The following is a 24,949-nucleotide window of genomic DNA, read 5'->3' as shown; positions in this document are numbered from 1 at the left end:
GTTGAGGGCAATAATCATATTTTTCGCCATGTGTTGTTAGTTTGCTGTCTAATGCATCAGCTTTATGTATTTTTATTGCTTATGCTTTACTTAGAGCTTTAGTGTGATTTCTGCCACTTGACTGCGACTTCGAGTGCGCACCTGCGTTTGTCAGCTCGCTTAATGGACTTTTATCAGCAGTGGACCCATCTAGTTGTTGGCCCTTTGTATTGTTGACTTTAATTAAATTTTTTTCACTTATTTTCCTCTCTCTGTCGCATACACTCGAGTTCACATAAATTTCACTGCTTTATTGTGTCGTTAATTGTGATAAGCAGCAATTGTAGTGAAAAGTAAAAGGGTTTACATGTTGTACTTGCTACCGGACACTTGACAAGAAGAGGAAGCAGCAGCAGCTTTGACTTGGACTTTTGCTTTCAACTGCAACTGAGCAGAAAACTCAGCAACTATTCATTGATTAGAATTCTTCAAAGATAAGTGTGCAGTGAAGAGAAAGCAACAACTTTAAGCTTTTAGAAATAAAACAAAGCAACAAATTTATAACTATTTTATTTAGCAGAAATCTCTGCATGAAATTGCTTTGTATAAAATTTTAAATGGCACATTTACTTTCTTAGATTCCAATGCGAATAAAATCGGCTTCAGTTTAAATTTGTGACTTATTAACTATTGATTGTTGCCTAGTCTAATAAATTTGCAACTTTGAACTTACAGAAAGTAATTTATTTATGAATTGCTTTTGAAATTTATTAGCTGCCTTACAACTTGGCATTGACATGAATGGCCAGCACGCCATCCTGTTCGTTCTGGCGTATGGAAATGTTGGCACGGCCATCGGAGCCAACGACGACGGACTTGCCGGTGCAGCTGGAGCCGCTCTTGCTGCCGGAGATGACGTCGCAGTAGGTGCCAGCGGGCAGACCCGTTTGGAGCGAGCTGCTCAGATCGTAGCCGTCGTTGTTGAAGGCGACAAAGGCGCGATTGCCGCGACTGAACGCAATCTGGTTCTTGCCATTGTCCCACCAGTTCTGCAGCTGAGCATTGGCGGCGGCATTGCGGAAGCCGACCATGTTGTAGATTTGGCGCCAGCGATGCTCGCAGACCCAGCCGTTGTTGCAGGACATGTCGCTGTTGAATCTGGGCGAGGCAATGTTGCTGCCATCGCTGGTGGGTGGACCCTGATCGGTGTCGCTGAAGGCAAAGGAGCTCATGACGCGTGGCGTGCCGAAGGGATGCGCCAGCATAAAGGCGGAGGCCATTTTGTACTGCTTGGGCACCTTGTAGGTGAGCACATCGGCGCCGCCAGCGCCATGACCGCGCTGATTGTCGTGATTGTCCACAAAGACGAGCGAGCGATCGGAGGCGGCAAAGCCCCAGGCAGTGCCCCAGTTGACCAAATAGCGCAGCTGATCCTTGCCGCGGAACACTTTGCCAATGGAGTCAGAGTGACGGAACTCAGTAACAGCGCCCAGGCCAGTGTACTCGGACTTGGATATAGCCTCGCCACCCAAGTCGATGACTTCCTGGAAGATATAGGGCTTGGCGCCAGCGTTGAAGCCATGCGCAGTGTTCAGATTCTTGACGCGACCATAGATGACAGCCAAATCTGCTGGCCACATGTGCTTGGCGGCGTCCACGCGGAAGCCAGCAACACCCAAATCCACCAAGTGATTCAAAAAGTCCACAATCTTGTCGCGCACCCAGCTGTTGCCTTGGTTAAGATCACGCAGACCCACCAGCTCGCAGTTGCGAATATTCTTGGGATCATTGTAGTTGGTAATCGAGCAGGTCGGGTTGAAGTCCAGCGTGCTGAAGGGCACAGCTGGGAAGCTCTTGCTGCCGGGATCCGCTTGGCTGCCCGCAGTGCCGCGCGAGTTGCCATTGGCGGACATATGATTGAACACCACGTCCACATAAGTGCGCACGCCGACGGCATTGCAACGTTTGACCATGCTGGCGAACTGCTGCTCATTGCCCGAGCGCGTGGTCAGCTTGTAGCTAATGGGCTGATAGCGCTCCCACCAGGGACGACCACCAATCACAGCGTTCTCGTTCACAGGCGACACCTGTAGAGAGACCAAACTATAAGCAAAGTTCGCTGCGCTCCAAGCTGCTGGAGCTTGAGCTTACCTGCAAGCCCGCAAAGCCATAGGGACCCAAGAAGTTCTCACACTCGGCGGCAATGTCGTCCCACTTCCATTCGAATAGATGCACCATGCCATTGCGGCCATCCTTGTAGTTGGGCGAGAACTGTGCGCTAGCCAGGGCCAGCAACGTGGCCAGCACCGAAAGTTTAGTTAGAAACATGTTGTCGCTGTTGCTGCCTAGTGGCAAACTGCTGGCAATGTCAATGCCAACGCTCTTATATACACAAGCTGCAAGCTGAAAGTGTCAACACAGTGAGTAAGTCAACAATAGCTGAAGTAGCCATTGGCCAGTGTGAATGATTTGCGATGCAAATGGCTGAGCTTATCATACAGCAAAGGAGCTGCTAACTTGATAAGATAGCAGTTGAACTACACGGCAAGAAACTATAGCAGTTAAGTTAAGCAATATGCAAGCAAAAATTAAAACATAGCTAAGTGTAAATTTAGTTCACTTAAAGTAGAGATAGGCACGCAATTTGATCTTGGCAGCAATACAATAAAAACTTACAACAAACACTGAGAGTGGTCAGAGCTTGATTTATAAAAATAAAATTGGGAACTTGTCCACATAAAATATTTAGCAAAACAAAAAACAATACTTTCTTTTGAGTTCATGTTTATTATTTGATATTTATTGAGTCGAATATTGTATTTAAATGAAAATTTAGTACAATGGTTTTGCATATTTCTTTCATCTACTCGTTGGTACATCAAATGTGACACAAAAATTTATTAAGACTTTAGTTTCGAATGCTATAAATCAAATTGTGGAAGGTGCAAAGCTAAAAAGAATTTATTGTTACATATATTTAGTTACAGAAAGCGACAAAGTGCAAAACATAAAAAATTTAAAAGAGAAAATTGTGTAGACAAAAATAAGCTCAAAGCTGAATTTAAGTTCAGGTTGATGTAATCATTTGTGAATCGATTGCCCAACACTTTTACTGCCACTAAGCTTTACATCTGTGTTAACTAATCCCAAGCTGGATATGCACTAAGCCCTAAAATATTTAAATAATCTAAAGTATATATAGTTATTTTTTTCTGAGTGTAACTGTCATTGCAGCTAAGATAGCAAACAAAACAAATTATTGCCTGGACTTGCATTGTTTTGACTTTTATGATGAGCAGACTTTCTGCATCAAAATAACATTAAACATCTAATAAGCATTAAGCGAGCATTTGGCTAAAAGCAACAAGTCAACTGCCAACTGCGCGCGACTTTCAGCATAAGTCATAAATTGTGGCACTGCTGATTAGGCGCATGTTTTACAGCCTGTGTATTTATAGATTATATTTATATACATTCACTATCTGTCCGTCCCATTTGAACTGATTTATAATTGCAGCTATTGCTTTGATAAGCGAGTGATTTTAAGTCATAATTTTGTTAAGTTATTTGGGCACTTGACGTGCTAATTGCTGCTTGTTTTTTTGGCTAACGTATTTGCATGCGCAGCAATATCACGTATACGACGCGTGTCTTAAGTGTGGCTTTCTTCGGCAAATATATGCGCTTGAATAATTGCTTGAGAGCAATTTATGGCTTAATGAAGTGCCTGCATACAGGAATTGTGCACATGTTGTAGATTAAGCTATAAACATTTTTTGGGGGGCCATAAAGCAATTGGCCCACTTGACTGTGCGTGTGTGCGCGTGTGTGTGTGTGTGTGGGCAGTTAGAACAACACTTTATTAATTATAATTTTTATCAATGTGTGTGCAGAGCTCGAGAGCAAAGTAATTTGCTGAAGTGGAAACTGTTTGATAAGTTTTTTAATTAAATTTTACACTCAAAGGCGCAATACAAAATGTAATTGTTTCTATTTGCAGCAGCAGCAGCTCGAAACAACAAGATATGTAATCTATACACATGTACTATATACACTATATATATGTATTTGAACAATTTGCATTGTCAGCAGCCTAAAAATGAAGTCAACTGATGCAGGCGCTGGCGCTGGACAAAAGCAAAAAGCAAACAATCTTTTTACTTATGTAATATTTCAAAGCAGCAGCTGTGATGAATACACTATCAAGACTCACACACACACACACACACTAACACACTTGCATGCATGCAATCAAATTATATAAACTTGTGTTAGCAACGGTGCAAAAAGTGACACTTGTGCCAGGGCCATATTGATTTGCATGCTAAGCAAATTTGCCAGCTGCAAGTTGCCACAAAATGCAGACAAATAACAATTGAACTCAACACAGAGTGAGGCAGCAAGAAAGCGAAAAAGAGTGAGAGAGAGAGAGAGCGAGAGAGAGGGAGTGCAAATATTTAGCTTAAAGCACAAAACGAACGACTCTAAGCTACTGAATGCGTATTTCCGCACATTACACCTGAAACTTCAGTTCAAAGTTCGCCAACACACACACACAGGCACACAGACTAACGCACAGCTTGAATTTGAAAGTGTGTGTGCTAACACTGAATCCAATTTGAATTGTAAGCAAATTCCGGATATGCCAAAGTTTAAAAACGGAAACGTTTGCGGCAAGCAAAAGAAACAAAAATGCTGCTTACTGCCAAATGCAGCAAAACTCATAAGGCCAGACACTAAAGCTGACAGCGTGAGTCACGCACGCAGCAAAGAACTTATAGAAAGCTATAGCATGAGCGTATTTAGTAGCATTTATATTTAAATGCATTAGCAGCTTTTAATTGCTGGGAGCGTTACATCAATTAATTAAAAATATTTCCTATGCATTTTCATTCAAGTTCTTGCCGCTTCAACTGCAGCAATTGTAGCTTATAAATTAAGCTTTGCCAAGCTGTAAATGAAACACACACACACAGACAGCAGCTATTGGCAGACAGTCAGTAAGTCAGTTCTACAGTAAGTCAGTCTTTGGCCACACAATTTATCAAAATTTAGTTGGCTAAGTAAGCTTAAAAAACTTGAGCACAGTTTGCTTTGCTGTGTGCTTTGCATATGAGAAAAATTCATTTACATTTAAATGGAATTTATGGCTGCTTGTTGTTGTTGTTGCTGCTGCAAAAAGTTGAACAAACAATTGACAAAGCAACTAACTTATTAAAGCAACTATGTAAGCTTAAATACAAACGTCAAAAGCAACTGTGCAACTATCGTCAAGTTAAGTTACATTTGCTTTATGATTTGCAGGTGCCAAATGAATTACAACAAAGTCAAGCGTAGCAAAGGCAAAGCGACTGACAGAGTCATAAAGCTCGCTTACATGCAGCACTTAGTACAACAGTTTGTGTGTGTGTGTTGTTGTCTGTCAGCCACGTAATGCGTTTTATATAACTATGTTACATTTTCCATTTTGATTGCAATATGCTAAGCATGCTTTGACGACATTCAAACCCTTTAGTACGAGCTGGCAGCAATTGCTGAAGTTGTTGATGAACTCATCTATGAAAAGCAGCAAATTTAACAACTTAGAATTAAAGCTTAAGTAAGGCAATGCCCTTTCGTTCAAATAAGCAAAGTAAAGTGTATTAGAAAAATAACGAGAGGAGATCACAACTATTAATTGGTAAAGCAGCTGCTGTGAATTGATTGCTGCCTATACAAGTTTATTTTGCGCCAATATTTAGGCCTAGCTGTTGACCACTAAACAGTGAATCAAATTTGCTATAAAGCCAGCAAAGTATAAATAACAGATAGAATATTTAGGGACAGAGAGAGAGAGTCGATGGCCTTAGCAGCTAGCACTCATGACCTTTAGTTATTATATTATATTTTGTATAATAATAGGCTTGTACATAAAAAAATATTTAGAGAGCTACCAATGAGCTGCATAGTTTCAATGATTATATCAATGTAGAGTGATAATGACACTGAGTTTGCTTTATACGCTGTTAAACGAGCTTAAAAGTTAAACAGCAGCTTAACAGAAGCAGCAGCAGCTTAACATATTCCAGGAGTGTTGAGCACGAGAAGTTGAAGCAGAGAGTTGTAAAATATATGCAGATCGTTCAAGTTTAAAGCATTACATAATACTATACAAATGCTGGCCAGTAAATCCTCGCGTCATAGATATGTCTGCATGTAATGTACAGAATAAAAAAGTGTATAGATATACACAACGAAATTTTATTGAAGATTGTAATGAGTTTGATACTCTACAGAGTTCGCTTAGAGATTAACATTAAGAGATTAACAGAACCAGTTGTATATAATCGATTTTCAACAAAAACTTAAGTTTACTTTAATTAAATTATAACAGCAATAACTAATTGCTGAAACTCATAACTTTTCAAGGCTAAATGCTGTGCTGATTCAAATAGCGACAACAGCAACGCTGCAAGCTTTTCCCCAATGGCACCCCTGGTAGCCAGTTGTGCGCCATTGAGTTGTACTCCAGGGTTGCATACACAATTGCATGCGTCATGCGTAAAGTGTTTACCGCTCAACACGTTGCACAAATTATGCGCCATAGCGTACTTTGAGTACGTTCAACGCAATAAAAAATATGATTTAATAACATAAATTTGTCAAGGCAACGCTAATAAAATGCTATAATACACTGCCCCAAGCAGCAGCGGCAGCAGCAGCAGTCAGACTGTCTGTTGCTGCTGCTGCTGCTGCTGTTGTTGTTGTCGCTGCAGCAATGTCAACTGAAATGACCAAGCACACAGCAGCAGCAGCAGCGCAGGCAGCAGCAGCAGCTAATAAAAAACCCCAAGTTTTCAGCAAGACTTTGACTTGTTCGCCTGGCTTTTTAGTGTCAAGCGTACCAACAACACAAAAAAAAAAACAGAAAGAGAGCGCGAAAGAATAAACTGGAACTGGAACTGAGCATAACGAGTTGGCGCTGGCGTTGGCCAAGCAACGCCCTTGCCCAGTTGCTGCAGCACACAATGAAATGTAGTTGAAAATTATGAAAATTATCTGCCACGCCATTTTGTATGCCAGAAACTTTGCATCTAAATGTCCATAAAAGCGGAAGCGTCGCGTCGCGTCGCCAAATGGCAAAAGGCATAAAAAAATAAAGATCGCATGGCATGGCAAACGGTATAAAAATAAAATGGCAAACGGCAGCAGCAGCAGCCGAAGCAGTGGCAGTGGCAGTCAGCACAGTGCTTTATATGGCTGCTACGTGTGTGGGCGTGTGGGCTGAGGGGGCGGGCGGTAGCTGTGACTGCCTTTGCAGACGGCATGTCATCATTATAATAGAAATTAAGTGCAGTTGCAGCAGCAGCTACTACTACTACTACGTGGCTCCTTTAGCAGCAAATTCTCTGCGCTTGTAATGGGTAATAGAATTAAAATTACTTGGACGCATGCCACGCAGCAGCAGCAGCAGCAGCCAGCTAAAGGCAACGACAACGACAAAAGCCAAACAATAGCGACGAGTCATTAAAAACAAAGAGAGCCAAAGAGCAGCCAAGTTTTTAACACAGCGACAGACTTTAAACTGCAAAATTTAAACGCATAGCAAAAATAATAAATGCTTTGCATATATAAAACGCAACACATATGTTCTAAAAGTTTTAATGACTCCTTGTGTAAATTAGAGCAGAGCTTTGTGCAGCTATGTGCTGTAAATTTATGTGGAACTTGGCTTTGAACTTTGACTATTGAAATTCAATCTGTTCAGCTGTGTTGAATTATTTCGAGCGAAAAATAAAATTATGCCAAGCAGAATATTTGCATTATAAGTTTAGCTACATGTAAACTATTTTTACTCAGAACCAATAATTGTATGAGCTGCATGAAGAATCATTTTAGATACTCATGTATTTCAAAGAAGTTCAACTTGATAACCTCTGCATTCATAGGAATTGTCCAGAATTCAAAATTTGTATGACATGAAATGTTCATAGAAATGTTTAAGCAGCAACTAAGCACACATAACAAATTTTATGTCACATTAAAATAAATGATTCAACTGAAAATGAATAGCCTTGAGCTTGGCTTAGTAGAAAGAATATTTCAAGTATTTAATAAGACTCTTCTTCACTTGAAGAATGCTTATAAATGGAGCAGAAGATAATTAGTAATTAATTAGAGAGTAAAATGTAATAATATCCATTTTAAAAATTAACAATCAAATTAACAATCGACAATCTATCGACAAATTCACTTATAAAATAGCGAACTACCTAACCGACATGTAATATTACAAAAGTAAGTATTGTAATTAAAATCTTTATATATATTTAGTCTTTAGTGACAGACAATAATTCTTGTTGCTTTCGCTATGACAAATAAATAACTCAATAAACATTGTGGTCAGCATAAAATGCAAAGATTGCAATAAGAATAGCATAGAATGTATTATTTGAACAAACAGCCATTATTTTTTGTCGAGCACAAGCTGCGTATGCGCATTATTTTGCAACGACAATCAGTGAGCGCTTTATGTGTGGCATGCAACACAACAACAACAACAACAACAGCAGCGGCGGCGAGCATTGGACTCGCATGTATGACAGTTGATTTTACACATTTCAATTTCAACTTATTTTCCTTTTGCAAATTGTAATTTTAATTTTTTGTGCACGGCCAGCGCGCAGTTTGTTTATGCAGCATTTAAAAATGTGTAAAAGGCACCACAGAGACAAACAGAAAAAATAAAACACAACGCAATTAAATTGCATTAAAATAAGGGCATGACAAAAGCATGTAGACACTAACTGCAGCTATTTAACAAACATTTTTATTGGTAAACGCAATTAATTGTAGATTAATGCAATTATGGCAAAAGAATTGCAACGGCGCATAAAAAATAAACAGTAATATGCTTAAATTAAACAGTGCGCTGTTGTTTTTATTTAATAAAAGTGATGGCAAAACATTTTAATGCGCTTAGTGTTGCAGCTCAAGCAAACAGCATGCGATAATTATTGTACTTTGGCTCGATTGAAAGTGCATTTCCGAAATGCTGAGAGCATAAAGCGTTCAAGCTATAACCGCAGCAATGAAAGGTGGTTAGCCACACACACACGCACACAGACACATGCACACACATACTTATGCAGTTGTATATTGTGCTGCGCTGGAAGCCATCAACACACCAATGTTGACCATAAAACATGAGCACATACCAAACTGACGCCCACACCATGTTGCAAGTTGCACAAAAATGTGCAACATTACTGCTACATGTGTGTGTGTGCGTGTGTGTGTGAGAGAAAATTGAAATTTGAGGTAAACCGTTTGCTCTGCAGTGTGTTTAGCCAATGGCAAGCCATGAAAATGCAGTCGACAAAAGCCTGAGCTGAGCTTTGCTTGGGGTTTGCTGCAATTTGCTGCTGCATGAAGTGCGTATAATTGAAAATGTGCCAATGAAGTACAAGTATTGATACATGCAACATTAAGTTGCATGCATACCAACTTGAGTGCTAGCCCATTAATTTGCGCTCAAGTCGCTGTTGCCAATTTATAGTCTGTGTGCGGCCTTGTTAACAGCCAAAGCAACGACCTGCAATTTGTCTTCATAACAATGAAAGCAAAAGAAAAGCAGCAGCAGCAGCAGCAGCCAATTGCCCAGTCATAAGTTCAAATACTAAAAGCCAAGACACAATCAATTTTGATGTGCGCCAAGGCCATCAATATGAACGCCCAGCGCAGCTCAAATAAACATAAAGTTGCCCCAGATTTGTGGCACAACTAGTTATGATGCCGCAACGAAATTGTCAGCGTAGTGCTGGCCTCTGCTACTTACATAAATCAAAAGCAATTCAATTGCAATTTTGTGGCAGGAAATTCTGTGGGCTCATAATAAGAAAGCATAAATTTAATTTCCTGCCAAGTGTTTGCATTTCGCATCATGTCATTTTTTTTGTTCAGCACTCAACTCAACGATTTCCGCTCATAATAATAAAGCAAACAATGACACTTGCCACTTGCTACTTGCTGTGAAATTTAAGCTTGCAACTTGTATTACAAAATATGTCGATTTTTTAGGCCAAGCTGCATGCAAATCAAGGCAACAGAAATGTGCTGCAAAACGAATTAGCAAAGGCACAGACAGAACGAAAGCGATAGAGAGAGAGAGTGAGCAAGGCTCATATGCTAACTGGCAATCACTAACCGCCGACTGCTTTTTAAAACGCAAATGGTCAACACACACACACACACAATGGGCTGGTGAGTGTGAGGCAGAGGCAACAACGCTTCATGAATAAAGCATGAGCGTCAACACCAGTTAGCAAAAACAACAGGCAACAGCAGCAGCAGCAGCCGCATGCTGGCAGCAACAAAAACTAAGCTCAGCTGCAATGCAATCACGCCCCCTTACCCAGCCAGCCCAGCCCCCCTTAGGCACATTCTACACTATTTGGCACTGCCAAGTGCTTAGCATATTTTGCACTGATGGCGGTTTTTGGCACGTAATGGGCCTAGGCAGCAGTTGCAGCAGCAGCAGCAGCAGCAGGCAGCAACACTAAAAGTCTTAATTATTTCAAAGGTATTTGCGTCTAGTTGCGCATACGCCTAATGGTACCAGCAGCAGCACCAGCAGCAGCAACGACACAGAATTTCAAGCTTTGCTAAGAGTTAAAGTTGCCCCAAAGTTCGCTGCGTGTGTGTGTGTTGCAAGCATAAATGTATGCTATCAAACAATTGCACGCATGACTGCAGCAGCATTTAAAATTTTTATATAATACACAGCGAAAAATCAAATTAAATTTGAAATTGAAATTGAAATTGAAATTGAAATTGACTTAAATTCGCTGCTTTAGCTATAAATTCTAAGCTAGCTAACTGCGCTCGATAACAATAAACTATCGATTCTAAGCTTAACATAAACTGTAAACTATTAACATAAACTGTAGCTATAACAGTTCATCACTGCTTGACTACAAATTAAACTTAAACGGGCTGCTACAAATAATTAAAATAAATATATTCTATATTTCCTTCTTTTGTAAACTGCTTTATATGCTTTGTTTTAAATTTTTGTCTGTGTATTTATCCAAACCTATACTATAGATTGTATATATTATGGCTTATTAGACAGCGAGCAGTCTGCATTTTGAGCAGCTTGCAGCTGCAAAGCTTATCAGCTCAAACGCACACAGCCAGCCAAAAGTAAACATTGTACGCTCCACAGCGCAAGGGCCAATGCCAAAAAAAATATATAACAAATTTTCAAACGACTCTGAGACAAGCACTTGAGCTGTTGTTGTTGTTGTTGTTGCTACTGTTGCTGTTGCTTATCCAGTTGCAAGCAGCTGCAATTGCTTTCGACTTGAGCAATTTATGAAATTTTCTAGCAGCACACAAATTAACATTAAATGGACAGTCAGTCAGCCCAGTCAGTCAGTCAGCTGCAGAACTTTTTGCGCAAAACAGTTTTAAGTGAAAATGCCAAAGCACTCATACGCCATGTGGGCTGGGGTGGACTGCGCTCGATCCGCACAAATACAGCCAATTTTGAAGTCTCTCAATACTCTCAAAACTCAAGTCTGGTGTGTTCCAACACTCGCCACAACTTGCCGCGTGCTGCATTTTGTGCTAAAAAGTTGATCGTTAGCAGCAAATTTCTCTGTATTCAAAATGAAAGCAAAAAGTTTACTCCGACAACTTTGCGCAGTCTTTTTATGCGCGCGCCCCGTTATAGTTTATCGTTAAAAAGTTCCACAGTACGTTCTGGGCTAAAAATAAAACTCAAATAGCAAACTTGTATTGGGATTTACGCAACAGCCAAAGCCCCCCTCGCGCTTCTCTCGCTCTGCTCTGTTTGGCCTCGTCAATGCGTTGCGCGTCCAAAAGGTGCAGACGATGGATTAGAGCAAAGCGAAAGGGCATGCCAGGCGCGCGGGGCGGGGCGGGCAGAGTTATGAGTACTTCTGTAAAGCCGCTGATGACGCTGACGCTGGTGAGCCCATTTTTGGGGGCGAACGTTTTAGTTCAAACTTGTATACAACAAAATCCAGAAACAAAATACAAAATAAATAAAGTAAAGTTCATGCAGCTGGCTAATACACTTTAAACAAATTGCTAAAATTAAAAATGCTTGAGTTGCTTAATTACTTGCTAACAAGACTTAAATTTAATATATGAAGGTATTTGAACAAACTGTTAATAATAATAAACAAAATTAAAAGCGAAAAGCGTTTAGCTAAAATTTTGTGCTAGCTGCAAAGACTATTAACAACATGTTAACAACAAAGTTATATAAAAGAGTTAATAGTATTAGTGTATGACTATTTTTTAGTGCATAAACAATTTATTTGTATTTAATATATTTGACTCAAAGAAAATACTGCAAACTGCTTTGGAATTGAAATAAAATGCATAAAATTTCAGCTCTAAATTTGTTTGCTTATTGCTGCTTAGTCGGCTATACCCCAATACAAAAATAAAGTGTATGTTAGCCATGCACACTTCGAAATAAAAAAATTCGCTCCCTGGCGTTTGTGCTGAAGTGTTAATAATGCACTTTGTCAAGAGATGAAAGTTGTGGCATAGATTTTGCTGCTCCTGTTGTTGTTGTTATAACTGGCGCTGCTGCTGTTGTCAGCGACACGCACAGTTTTAGTTTTATAAGCCTACTTAGCGCGCAGTGTGTGTGCGTGTGCGTGTGTGTGTGTGTGTTTCATATATTTTTTGTTGTTGTTTGAGGTACAACGACCTGTAGCTGACCTTGTGTGTTGTGCGCTTTTAGCACGCATTTATTTCGCATAGATTGAAGCTTGTAGGCAACAACTAACTGCGTGCGTGTGCAATTTATAAAGACGTGCCGCTCACACCAACACACACAAGCACACACACACGCACACACACACAGCACACACAGAGCGAGAGCAACATTTAGACAGCGGCTGCTTATCATTCGCTTTAACGTTGCGTCTTGAGTGTCAGTGCTTTTAACTAGTTGCCACACACACACACATATACGCACACACACACTCCCACACACACACCTTTGGCATTTATCTGTGGCAACAAAACGTTTAATTAAGTCACTTGAATGCGCTGCCGGTTGCTGTGGCATTTATTCTCAATGATGTTGCTAATGCTGATGACGATGATGCCTGCCTGGCTGCCAACCTAACACCAACAAAAGCCAACTTAAGTGCGCATGTATGCTTGTGTGTGTGTGTGTGTGTGTGTGTTAGCTTGTACTGACAGCTACCTGAGCGAAGCTGCTCAACTGCTGCATTGTGATTTTTATGTGCGCGCTCACAGCTCGTGCGTTTGTCTATTCATTTAGTTGAAGCATGAAATCGGTTTAGTTAGTTGCTATATACAGCATTTAATGCTCTCGCAGCTGCTTACAATGCCAAATGTCAAGCTAAGCAGGCCAAAGCGTCAGACTCTTAAATTGATTTGCTTTTGACTTTGAAGATTCGCAAATTTGAATGTTAATTAACATTTGCCTAAGCCTTTGAGCTGCCGAGCTGAGTGCATAAATTTAAATTAATCTGCATAGTTAGCATAGCACATTAACCTAAATCAAGTAACTTACATTAGTAATGAATGCCTGCAGTGGTTCGAAAACCACAAAAAGCAAAGTAAAATGTTTTTGTGGTCAAACTCAAAAAATAAGTGCAGACTACATGGCATAAATAAAATGTTGTTGCAGTTGTTGTTGTTGTGTTAGCTAATGATGTTGTTGTTGTTGTAGCTTTTGTTGAGCTTTAACATTATTTATGCAGAGCAGCGATAATTCCCATGATTAATGCGCAGCTTGCAGTTGCCTTTTGTTTGTAATTAGTGCAGGCAAATGTTTAGATAAGTTTTAGTCCACACGTTTGCAATTGTCTGTGTGTGTGTGTGTATCTGTGTGTGTGTGCTTAAGTGTGCGGTCGGCTTGGCTTATTTATTTTTTGCCCATTTATTTACACGCATTGCAGCATCGCCAGCTTTGGTGGACACATTCAAATATGCTTAAGCCAACAAACAGCGGGTTGGCCAAAAGCAAATACAAACACATTATGTTTAGATACAGCTACATAATTAAACAACTACTGACATTTTAGCAAACATCAACAAGAGCTAAACACTTGCGCAGCTGGCCACAGTCAAAGCCGTAGCCAAAGCCAAAGCCCAAGGCAAGCCTAACAAACAGTTAAGCTAAAAGTTGCCTGCAGCCGACTACGAATTACACTTAGACACAACTGACCGTTGCCATTAACTAGCTTAAAGCCTTGACTATGCTAAATGTAATTTAATGTGAAAGTTTTACATTCACTGTCGACTGTCAAACTTAAAGTTCACTTGAATTTTTTAGCAGCTTGCGAACACTTCAAAGTTCTGGCAAATCGCTGTTGATTTGATTTTGTTAGTTGCGTGTTTTGTTGTTGCTGTTTTTTTTGTTAGCAAGATTTAAAACCATTTTGGCAGTGCCTAATGAATTCACTTTGTAGAGCAGCGGGGCGCGCGGGCGGCAGCAACAGCTAGAGCACAACAATTTGATGTTTGGGGTCGCTAACGTACCAAAAATAGCAACGGGGGCGTGCCAGTGCCAACAAGTCAATTTGTCAATTTTAAAACAAACTACATGAAACTGAACAAAAACCGACTAGCGGTATATATATATATACTATATATATAAAAGTCAGCGTGCCAGCCGCTGGGAGAGCTATTGACAAATAAAAAAAGGTGTAAAAAAATATGCGCCAGTGACGCTGAAAAAAAATGCCAGTGTATGTGTGTGTGTGTGACAACGGTAAAAATTTAACGTGGCAAAAAGCCGCACAGACAAACAATCAAAGTGGGTTTAGGCTTGGGGTGAGGACTTGAGTGTGAAGGACTGAGTGCTGAGGGTTGAAAAAAAAAGGAAGGTGACGTTGGCTGCCGCCGAAAACAAAATCAAAGTTAAGCACTCAATTTTCAATTAAGCTCACAAAATGCACACACACACACAGAGTCACACACACATACGCACACACTTCAGCGCAGCTCTAACGTGCTCATTCAGTTGTCGCACACACAAGTAAGAAGAAAAAAAAGAAAAGGCACGAAAAACGAGAAAATCAAGTGAAAATAAAATGCTACGGTGTCAATGAAACACTCACGTACCAACAGCAGCAGCAGCAGCAGCAGCAGCAGCGACGGCAGCGACAACAGGAAGCGCCTCAACAACTTGCTCAAGGATATATCAAACTTCTGATGTCATTAGAGAGTGCGCGAGCAGTCGCTCAGCCAAATAAGACATAAACAAAAGCTAAGCGTAAGAGCGAGCAGCAGCAGCTTTGACTTTAGTTTGCACTTTAAGTGTAGCATACTGCAAGGCGTGCGCAAATAATTAATTTATAATATTTAAATCGCAGCTTGAAACATTGCGCATTATGCAGCTTAATTAAGCTAAGCCAACAATGTAGACAATGAAAATATGCTCAAGGCTAATTATTAACTAAGCAACGTAATACAAAATAGCAAACTTAATAGCATAGAGCATAGAGCAATCATGCAACATTATATTGTATAACACTTGGGTTTGATTTTACTAAGTAGCCTAGAGGCGCGCACACACAGACAAACACACATACATATATATATATACAACACTGTGTGCTAGTCATTGAAATGCTTCAAGGCATTTTGTATTGAATTCACTTTTGCCTGTCACCTGCCAGGCGCTGGCGCTGGCTGCTGTCCAATAGCTTTTGCCTTTGCCTTTGCCTTTGCCATTTTAACCAATTTCGAGTTCTATATACTATTTGCACTTTACGCTGCTTGTATCTGCTGCTCAAGCTGTGAAGTAGCTGCTTGATTTTGTTCGTTACGCAGGCAGCGTAATTTGTTTGCTTTTTTAATTACGCGTATAGCAATGGCTGCTTCTTCTTCTTCTTCTTCTTCGCTGCTTGTCAGTGCATTTGATAGCTGCCAGTTAGGCATGCGATTAGTTACAGCAGTTAAATGTTTGAACGCAGCCGCATGTTTGTCAGTTATCGTTAAAAGCAAAACACACAAATTCTTGTTGCCCCACCTGCGCTCAATGAAGCTGTCAATAGTTCAACGTTTAGACAGCCAAAGTGGGCGCTACATAAAAAAATATACACACACGACTTTAGAGTGTTACTGCATTGCTAAAATGAAATTGGCATGCTCAGAAATTCAATGTTCATATTTCTGTTTAAAAAAAATAATAACACTTGCGCTCACACACATAAGTAGCTTGTCAGTGTGTCCTGGCGCTAGCATCCCTCAGTGTAACCTAATGCCAATACAGCATATATATATATATAGCTATATTTATTTGTAGCGCATTTAAGCTGCTCAGCGTTATTAATTGAAATCCTATCTGCCGACATCAAACGTAAACGCCATAAATGTTGAGCTAAGTGAAATTGTTTCTCAGCTTGGCAATATCAATTTTCATTGAGCAGTTTACTTGCTCTGTTGCTGCTACAGTGAACACAATTACTTTACTTGCTTAAGCTTATTTATGTTTATGTTGCTACGTTTTTATCTGCAACGAATTTGTACGTTAAATAAAAATCTCGCTTTGCAAATTAATTGCTACGACGCAAATGCTACAAATCTACGCAGCTAAATATTTATATAGTTATCAATAAAGCAATTTTATATATTTACTCACTATATATTGTTTACAACCTCAGCTGACAAGCGCCAATGTTACACTAATTGAATGCAAGTGATCAAGCGCTCACTAGCATTGAGTTTAATTTACATTTCGCTCAAACATTGAGTGCTATTCATAAATACAATTGCGCTCTCACTCGCGCTTTCTAACTCTCTCGCTCTCTATCGCTGCTGCTGCTGCTGCTGATAGCGACGCTGCTGCTGCTGACGCTGACGCTGCTGGCGTCAGTTGAGCTTTATGCGTCGCTGGCGACAGTGCTAATGATCGCGAGTGTGTGAAACGAAGTAAATACAAGTAAATTATCTTTATGAAAATAAAATAAATGCTATCAAGCGTTGCTCTCTACAGTGTGAACAAGTGAACAATTGCGAGAGCAGCGTAGCTAAAGCATGGAATTTGTGTTTTGCGTAGCGTAACTAATTTAACACTTGAAATTACTAACATTAAAAACGAAACGTATACAAAAGCGAAAAGCATTAGAAATCACGTGAGAGCGCGAGAACTAAGAACAGCTCAATTTACAATTTGTTTATGCTTAAGCTGATAACGGCGCTTATGCTCTCTCGCTCTGCCGCTCTCTCACGCTCGCTTAATCAACCGGCTTTAGTTTCACGTGCTAAGTGCAAGCTGCTGCTGCTGCTAACATTAACAACAACAACATTAAACTAGTTCAGCCGCAACAATAACAAAAACCTGTTGATAAGTTCATTGTACACACAAATAAAAAAAGCAAGAAGCGCAATTGCTGCTTCTATAATAAAAAAAAAAACGCGCATTGCATGTTGCTGCTGCTGCCTTTAATTGAACTCGCATATTAAATGGGGAGCGCTTTCAATTGTAGTCCGCAATGTTTAAATTTAGACCCAAAGACGTCAAAGAGGAAGCCCCAATATGCAGAGGCAGATGCATGCAGCCATAAATAAACTGTTATAAATGGAAATCACTTGAAAATAAGCAACAGCAGCAATAACAAATCAAACAAGCATTTGTATTTGTATTTATATTTGTATTTGTTCTGGCGCTGTCGTCAATAAATTTCTGCGCCTCAAATCAAATGCTAAGTCTCTGAGTAAACCGCATGTTATTTTTGTATACAATATAAAATTAGAGGTTGCAATAGAACACGTTCTATTTAGTTAGCAACAGCAATGCGCTAGGCGCACGTAAATTTTATCAGCATAGCCAAAAACTTAATGATGTGAGCGACTAGCGCATACACTTTGTTTATCTTAATAGTGCTGCCCCAGACAGCATAAAATGCTATCAGTGTTTTATCTAATCAACACAGCTTAAGTGTGTAAAACCGAAAAAAATAACTGTGTACATATTTTCAAATGAAAAGCTGTCAATTGTTTGTCTAGCAAGTGTTAATTGCGGTTCAGTCAGTGCCAAGCGCTGTGTTCAAACAGTTGTGGAATTTTAGAGAGAGAGCGCGCGCAGTGTTTAAAATCAAAGTACAAATGACTAAACTAAAAGTGTTACTTATCACAAAATTTAAGGCCGCGTTTAGTTAAACTAGAACAACTTAATTATATGCGCTGATAAAAACGTGAAATGAAAAGATAAGCACAGTCATTAAATTGAAAATAAACAAATTAAATGCGTAAACGTTCGATAACTTAAATTGAGCTATTGCTTTATGTGTAGCTATTGAATAAATAATGCTTCAAATTCTATAGACAGCGCCAATAAACAAAGCAAATATTTTGCGCATATATTTGTTTGTTTATTTCGATAACGTCACAACTATAATTTAAGACTTTTTGTCACACCCTAGCAAAACTTTAGGCACACACAAACAAACAGCAGAGAGCGACACTTAAAGTAAGTTTTAGTTTGGCAAAGCTTGCGGCGATAATGTTGTTGATAAAATAAAGATAATGATGATGATGATGATGATGTTGATGCTGATGATGACGTTGCCAAGGATGACACATGCCACTGTACGCGCCACACTAATTATGATAAATGCAATGTAGATAAAGCGTCTTAACCCCAAAAGCAAAGCTCTAATCAGACACACACACACACACACACGCACACGCACACACAGACTGTGTGAAATACAAAACAAACATAACAAACAAAAAAAAAACACAAGAACAATGTCAAAATATCAAAAACTTGACAGCGCGCTGGCACCCACAATGCATGATGATGAGTATGATGAGAGTTTTTCCCTTTACTTGGATGATGATAAAGTTCAAGCACAAGAGCAGCAACTCAAGCAACAACAACAACAACAGCTATTTAACCATAACAGTATAAGACTGAATGCGCCAAACAATGGCAGCAGCAACAACAATAACAATAACAGTGAAACAACAACAACAACAGCGAGAGCAGCTACATTGGAGCTGGAGGACCACACATGGGAGGTGCCGCTGCTGAGACGCAGCAGCAGCAATAACAGTTGCAGTCATTTGGTAAGTTTTAAATAAATTAATTGTTCTTTACTGTTTGGTCTGCAATGCAATCAGTTGAACTCAAGATTAAGCGCAGCGCATTAATGAGCAGCTTAAGCTTCAACATACTTAAAACAAAATTATTTGAGTGTGAATATTTATATTCAGTTTTTAAAGGCAGAATTTTATGTATTGAACTTAATCATAGGCATGTGTACATTAAATTTCAATGAAAAACTTATGAATCATTGATTATGATATCGTTAAAAAGTAGAACGTTAGAGGTTGAAAATAAGCTAAGGCAATTATTTATAAATTTTTTAAACAGGTTTTGCTATTGCAATTTGTATTTAATATTTCATTGGTATTTAATATTTAATTAAACTGTTAAGATATAAGAATTGATAACATTTTATATTTTATTTTATTGGATAAGCTAACACAATTATTTCTAATTTATTAAACAGGTTTAATTTAGCTCTAATCACATATCAATTTTTTCTCTACGTCATTCTCTTGTTAAAATTTAAGAAATTACAACAGTTTATAGTTGTATTAAAATGGAATTTTTATATGTAACAATTTACTAAGAAAACAAAATGAGTGCATTTTTTTCGTTATAAAAATGTTTATTGCTAAAAGTTAATTCTGCAATTAACGCATATTATAAATAACAAACAAAAATAATTATTTCAAATTTGTGTTGCTATTGCATTTGTTATTTAATCTACTCACAACATTTTTTACTCTACGCAATATTATTGTTAAAATTTAAGAATTTAGTACAATTAATGTTTAATTTTATTGGAATTTATGAGCGCATTTTTTAATTGTGATTAATGCCAAAAGTTTATTATGAAATTAACGCATATTATAAATAGCAAAGCTAAATAATTATTTCAAGTTTGTGTTGCTATTGAATTTGTTATTTAATCTATTTTTTCCTATCTATATTAGGTACCTATTGTTAGAGTTTAAGAATTTATTACAACTAATATATTTTATTGGAATTTAGCATGAAAGCAAAATGTGCATTTTATTTGGTGCTAAAGACTTTGATATGTAAAAGTCAATTCTGCTTTAATGCAAATATGACAAGTTGTTAACAAAAATAATTATTACAGTTGAATTATACATTTGTTGCTAATGCTATTCTTTAAACTTTTGTGATATAATTATTTTCCTACAATTTAGTTTAGGTTTAAGAATTTAAGAATAATTTTTTCACATGCAAGTCACTCTCGCTTTTGTGCATCTATCAGTGTCAAATTTAAGAAAAAGCTTTCACTTGCAGCATATGGAGCATGAAACGGTGGCCGAGTGTCGTTGCATGCAACCTGGCTTTGGTGCAGACCTCAAAAGCAAATCGTCGCAGGACGCAAGATTTAAAATTCTGCTCGCCGTTTCGCTTTGTGGCATATTCATGGTGCGTACACACACAAACACACACACACTGATTTAATTATGATAAATTTCAACTGGTGAATTGACGCTACCCGCAGATCATTGAATTCCTTGGCGGCTATATGGCCGGAAGTCTGGCCATAATGGCAGATGCCGCACATTTAGCAACTGATTGCATTAGTTTCATCATTGGTCTGGTTGCAATTTGGTTGGGCAGTCGACCGCCGGACGCACGCATGTCCTTTGGTTACAAACGTTTCGGTAAGTACACACAATTATGTTCGACACTATGCTAATGACATGCATGTGTGTGTGTGTAATTTGACAATAATTTACACACATACACGCGCGCAATGAGTGAGAGACAAACAGAGTGAGATTAATTTATGTGCAGCTTAGACTACTGAACTGAACTGAAACTTACTTTTCTTTTATTTTGCAGAGGTTTTGGGCGCTCTGCTTTCCATACTCGGCATTTGGCTGCTGACGGCGATGTTGGTATTTGTTGCAGTCCAGCGCATCTATTCGCAGGAATTTCAAATTGACGCAAATGTTATGATGTGCATTTCAGCCATCGGCATTGCAATTAATATTGTGTAAGTTGGAAAACAAAAATGCAAACAAAACTAATTTAGCTTTACAACTTTTTGCTAAATAAAAACAAAGGGTCAAAGCAACTTTGGCGCACACTTGTCTAAACAATTGAGCTGGCAATTTATATAATTTTATTGTTGTTTAGTTTGCCATTGAAATTATACAAAATTGTTGATCTATTATATATAAAAATATAAATCAAAATCTGTAGAAAATTAATTAAGCTTTCAACTTGTATAAAAAATGCATATAAAATTGAGTTTTCTTTGAAATTGAGAGAGACAGCAATATACAAAATTATTAATGTATTATCTAAAAAAATATAAAAAAAAATCCTTATCATTTAAAACGAAGTGCAGTTTCAAATTGAGTTGGAGAGCAACTTTATACAGCATTGTTAATCATATTTATAATTTATTCTATATAAAAATCTTTAGAAAAATAATTGAGCTTTCAACTTGTATAAAAAAAATGCATTTAAAATTGTTTAGATAAAGCTTGAAGCTTCAAGCTGTTCGAAGATTGTGCTCTATATAAATCTATATTAATCTCTATACTCTACATGCTTAGTCCACCCCCTTTTGTTTTTGTTTTGGCAACAAAGTGTGCGAAAATTCACAAATAATTGCATAAAACTGCAAATCAATTTGAGTAATGCTAATTAAATCTAAATATTTAATGTATGTGCATATATATATTTGTATTATTTTTGCGCTTTGCCCCACAGCATGATGTTTGTGCTGCATGGCTCCTGGTTTACTACAGCAGCTGGCGGGCATGGTCATAGTCACAGTCATGGGCATAGTCACACGCATGTTAATTCAACTGGCCACGCTGAAGGTCAAAATGTTGTTATAACAAATGGCTTGAAGGCAATGCAACAACAGAATGTTGGGTGGTAAGTGGGCGCAATTTTATTGCCTGCAGTCAATATTAGCAACAAATAATAAATTGTATAAAATTGCAACAATGCGTGCTATGCGCATTTGTGAATTGTAATTCAATTTAGCTTTTGCTTGATTAGCGCTTTGTATTCAACTGTTTTATTTATAGCGCCCAGCAGCAGCAGCAACAACAGCAACACAATTTAAATTTGCGAGCAGCCATGATACATGTCATTGGCGATTTGGTGCAGAGCATTGGCGTCTTCTTGGCCGCCATACTTATCAAATGCTATGTAAGTGCAGCGGCTAGACAAGTCAATTAAGCGACAGAGTCTGGAGTCTATAATAATTAAATTTACTTGCAGCCAGCAGCAAAGTATGCGGATCCATTGTGCACGCTGCTCTTCTCGTTAATTGTGATTATGACCACAGTGCGCTTGTTTCGCGAATCTCTGGCCATATTGCTGGACGCGGTGCCCCCAGGCGTTTGCCTTGCAGCGCTGCAGCGCGAGCTCCACAGCATTGAGGGTGTCAAGTAAGTCAATGAACCCAACAGCAGCAGCAGCAGCAGCAGCAACAGCTTGAATAATTTATATATAATCAACAGATCGGTGCATCATTTAAATGTCTGGCAGCATACAAGCGAGCATAGCGTGCTTATGGCTCATCTGGTTGTGGGTAAGTCACTCACTCAATTTAAAAATGAGCAGCAGCAATTTTAATTTATCGCTTTAGAATCGCACTGCGACACGTCGACGCTGCTGAGGCAGGCAACTGATTTGGTCTGCGGCGGCAGCTACAACATCAAGCATGTCACCATACAAATTGAGCAGCTGACTGAAATATAAATATAAAATTAATCAATAGCCTAATTAGCTCGCAGAGCAAACAGTGAAAACAACAAATACTATAACTTATATATATATAAATTTTGAGCGACCAAAGTCTGTGCGCAATTCATGTGATTATCAGTATATACGTATAAATTAATTTTAATGCCACTGCAAAGTTTTTAATGTATTATTTTTGTAACAATAAATAAGTTAGGCACATCAATCAAATTGTTTGTCTTTTACAAAAATAATTAGCATTTCAATTAGCTGACAATGCACAGCTTGAAGTTTTTCTTTAGCGGCAGCAGCATATATGTCTATAATTAATTAGAAAATTGCAGCATCAGCGCTTGGAAAGCAAACTGCGGCTCAGGCGACAGTTGTAGACTCTGCGCTAATAACTGCGGCGACGAGTTGGCAAACTAAACGACTGCTGTTAACTTTGACTAAAAACAGACTCGACTGTTAATATAGTTTGCCGAAACTAAAAAATGAAAAATAAATATTTAGTTAATTCCGACTAAATAAGTTATGTTCATCTGTAATTGCTGAATTTATTGGAATAGGAACATCCAGTCCAGTGAAATTCACATTCACCAATTCGTAAATTTCGCGTTAATTCATTAACATGCTGCTTCGTTTCTTTATTCTAAAACTATAACCTGGATATCAGTTTTTTACGTACCTAGTATTCAATATTATTATTATTCTCAACAATTGCTACCAAAAAAAAAAATTTAAAAATTTATTTTAATTCCACAAGTTCATGTATATTCATAAATTATTTATGCATATTACTAGACTCTGCGCTAATAGCTTGCTCAACTGAAAGACTGCTGTTAACTTTATGCTAAAAACGCCAAAGTAAGCAACTTGTAATTGATGTCTTTTGGCACACATTTTAATTAGACGTAGCACTCGCGTTTCATTTGCATTTGCCATTAGCAAGGCCTTGCAGCTGAGCTGCGCACACATTACAAAATTAATTTAAGCTAACTTGCCATATAACACATACGCCATGTATATTTATTTATTTAATGCACATGCCATTGACTTGCTAACTAATTATTTTCATTTTCATTTCGTCTGTTAATTGTTATTTAAATAATATATATACACATAATTCATATATTGCACAAACACATAAATCCGATTAGAATATCGCTGCCAAACACACGCACAAAATTCGGACACTCATACTCGTCCAAACGCATCTCAATGAACCGGAAATGAGCAAATCAAGCATACACACACACACACACACACATACAGCTATGGCCTTAACACTTGAATGAAGTCAAGCTTAAGCATCTTAATCAACTCGCACACACACATACATATATATTATTGAATTGATGCCTGTGCATTTGTCAGCTGTTAAGCCGCATCAACTTGAGCAAGCAACTGCTTGAGCCCTTTTTTCGACTGTGTGTGTGTGTGTGTGTGGCACACAGTTCAATACGCTCGGACACGATTAAGTTATTTATAATTTATGAAGCGCGGCAAGCATAAAAACCAAAAAACGAAATGAAAATTTCCATTTCACTGCCAAGGAAATTGCGTTAAAATGATGAAGCTGTAGCAACGTCTGTGTGTGTGTGTGTGTTTGTGCACTGAGGCAAGCAAAACTATACACACATGCATATGTGTGTGCCACACATGTTAAATTGCCAACGTTAATAAATCAAACCATTCGAATCTCTGCTGCTTGACTCTTTCTCCAGCTCTTCAGCTCGCTCGCTCTCTCGCTCGTTCGCACTCATTAAATATGCAAACTGTAAGCGCGCACTAATTTTTTATTGCTGCCTGACCCAATTGCAACTTTTTAAAAACTAATTAATAATGGCAAATAACACAAAACGAAAAACAGCAGTAAAATAATAAAGTGCGAAAAAATGAGAAAAGCTCTGCACGCTTTTCAAGTGGGCGGCGGCTCAGCAGTGTGGGCGTGTCTGGCACACTTCAAATGCGCAAATGTTAAATTAATGGCATACTTGACTTGATGCTTTTCTAATTAGAAATGCATATAACAAAAAAATATAAAAAAATACGTTGCATACATTTCAGCAACAGCTAAAAAGCGCTTAAAAAATTGAGTACTCGACTTGCTCAGATTGCACTTAACACACACACACACACACACACACACTCGCACACTCATGCAGCCAAAGCAATTGAAGTAGCTCAGCACGTGCACTG

At 38.5% G+C, this 24,949-nt stretch overlaps 2 protein-coding genes across 3 annotated transcripts; one reads left to right on the top strand and one right to left on the bottom strand.

Moving 5' to 3' along the window:
• Positions 1-701: 701 nt before the first annotated feature.
• Positions 702-2,375, bottom strand: LOC108597403 (alpha-amylase B). Its single transcript, XM_017983949.1, has 2 exons — positions 2,131-2,375; positions 702-2,066 (listed from the first exon to the last, which is right to left on the bottom strand). The coding sequence occupies exons 1-2, from the start codon at positions 2,305-2,307 to the stop codon at positions 759-761; spliced, it is 1,485 nt and encodes a 494-aa protein (XP_017839438.1). The 5' UTR covers positions 2,308-2,375; the 3' UTR covers positions 702-758.
• Positions 2,376-16,876: 14,501 nt separating this feature from the next.
• On the top strand, positions 16,877-22,962 carry LOC108595043 (zinc transporter 2). Of its 2 annotated transcripts, XM_017980183.1 has the most exons (10): positions 16,877-16,924; positions 18,408-19,056; positions 20,330-20,461; positions 20,538-20,700; positions 20,882-21,035; positions 21,761-21,931; positions 22,087-22,210; positions 22,283-22,452; positions 22,525-22,595; positions 22,653-22,962. In XM_017980183.1, the coding sequence occupies exons 2-10, from the start codon at positions 18,736-18,738 to the stop codon at positions 22,763-22,765; spliced, it is 1,419 nt and encodes a 472-aa protein (XP_017835672.1). In that variant the 5' UTR covers positions 16,877-16,924; positions 18,408-18,735; the 3' UTR covers positions 22,766-22,962. The 2 variants fall into 2 exon arrangements, with proteins under 2 accessions (XP_017835672.1, XP_017835673.1); XM_017980184.1 differs by lacking the exon at positions 16,877-16,924 and having other exon boundaries at positions 17,904-19,056.
• The last annotated feature ends 1,987 nt before the right edge of the window (positions 22,963-24,949 follow it).

Source organism: Drosophila busckii, chromosome 2R (genome assembly GCF_011750605.1).
Source record: "Drosophila busckii strain San Diego stock center, stock number 13000-0081.31 chromosome 2R, ASM1175060v1, whole genome shotgun sequence".
NCBI lineage: Eukaryota > Metazoa > Arthropoda > Insecta > Diptera > Drosophilidae > Drosophila > Drosophila busckii.
This window is presented reverse-complemented; position numbering and strand designations above follow the sequence as displayed.

Coding starts and splice junctions, on each gene's coding strand:
- LOC108597403 (XM_017983949.1), bottom strand. CDS start 2,307: ATGTTTCTAACTAAACTTTCGGTGCTGGCCACGTTGCTGGCCCTGGCT. Junction 2,067..2,130: donor ATGGCTTTGCGGGCTTGCAG/GTAAGCTCAAGC, acceptor GTCTCTCTACAG/GTGTCGCCTGTGAACGAGAA.
- LOC108595043 (XM_017980183.1), top strand. CDS start 18,736: ATGTCAAAATATCAAAAACTTGACAGCGCGCTGGCACCCACAATGCAT. Junction 19,057..20,329: donor ATAACAGTTGCAGTCATTTG/GTAAGTTTTAAA, acceptor TTTCACTTGCAG/CATATGGAGCATGAAACGGT. Junction 22,453..22,524: donor CACAGCATTGAGGGTGTCAA/GTAAGTCAATGA, acceptor TATAATCAACAG/ATCGGTGCATCATTTAAATG.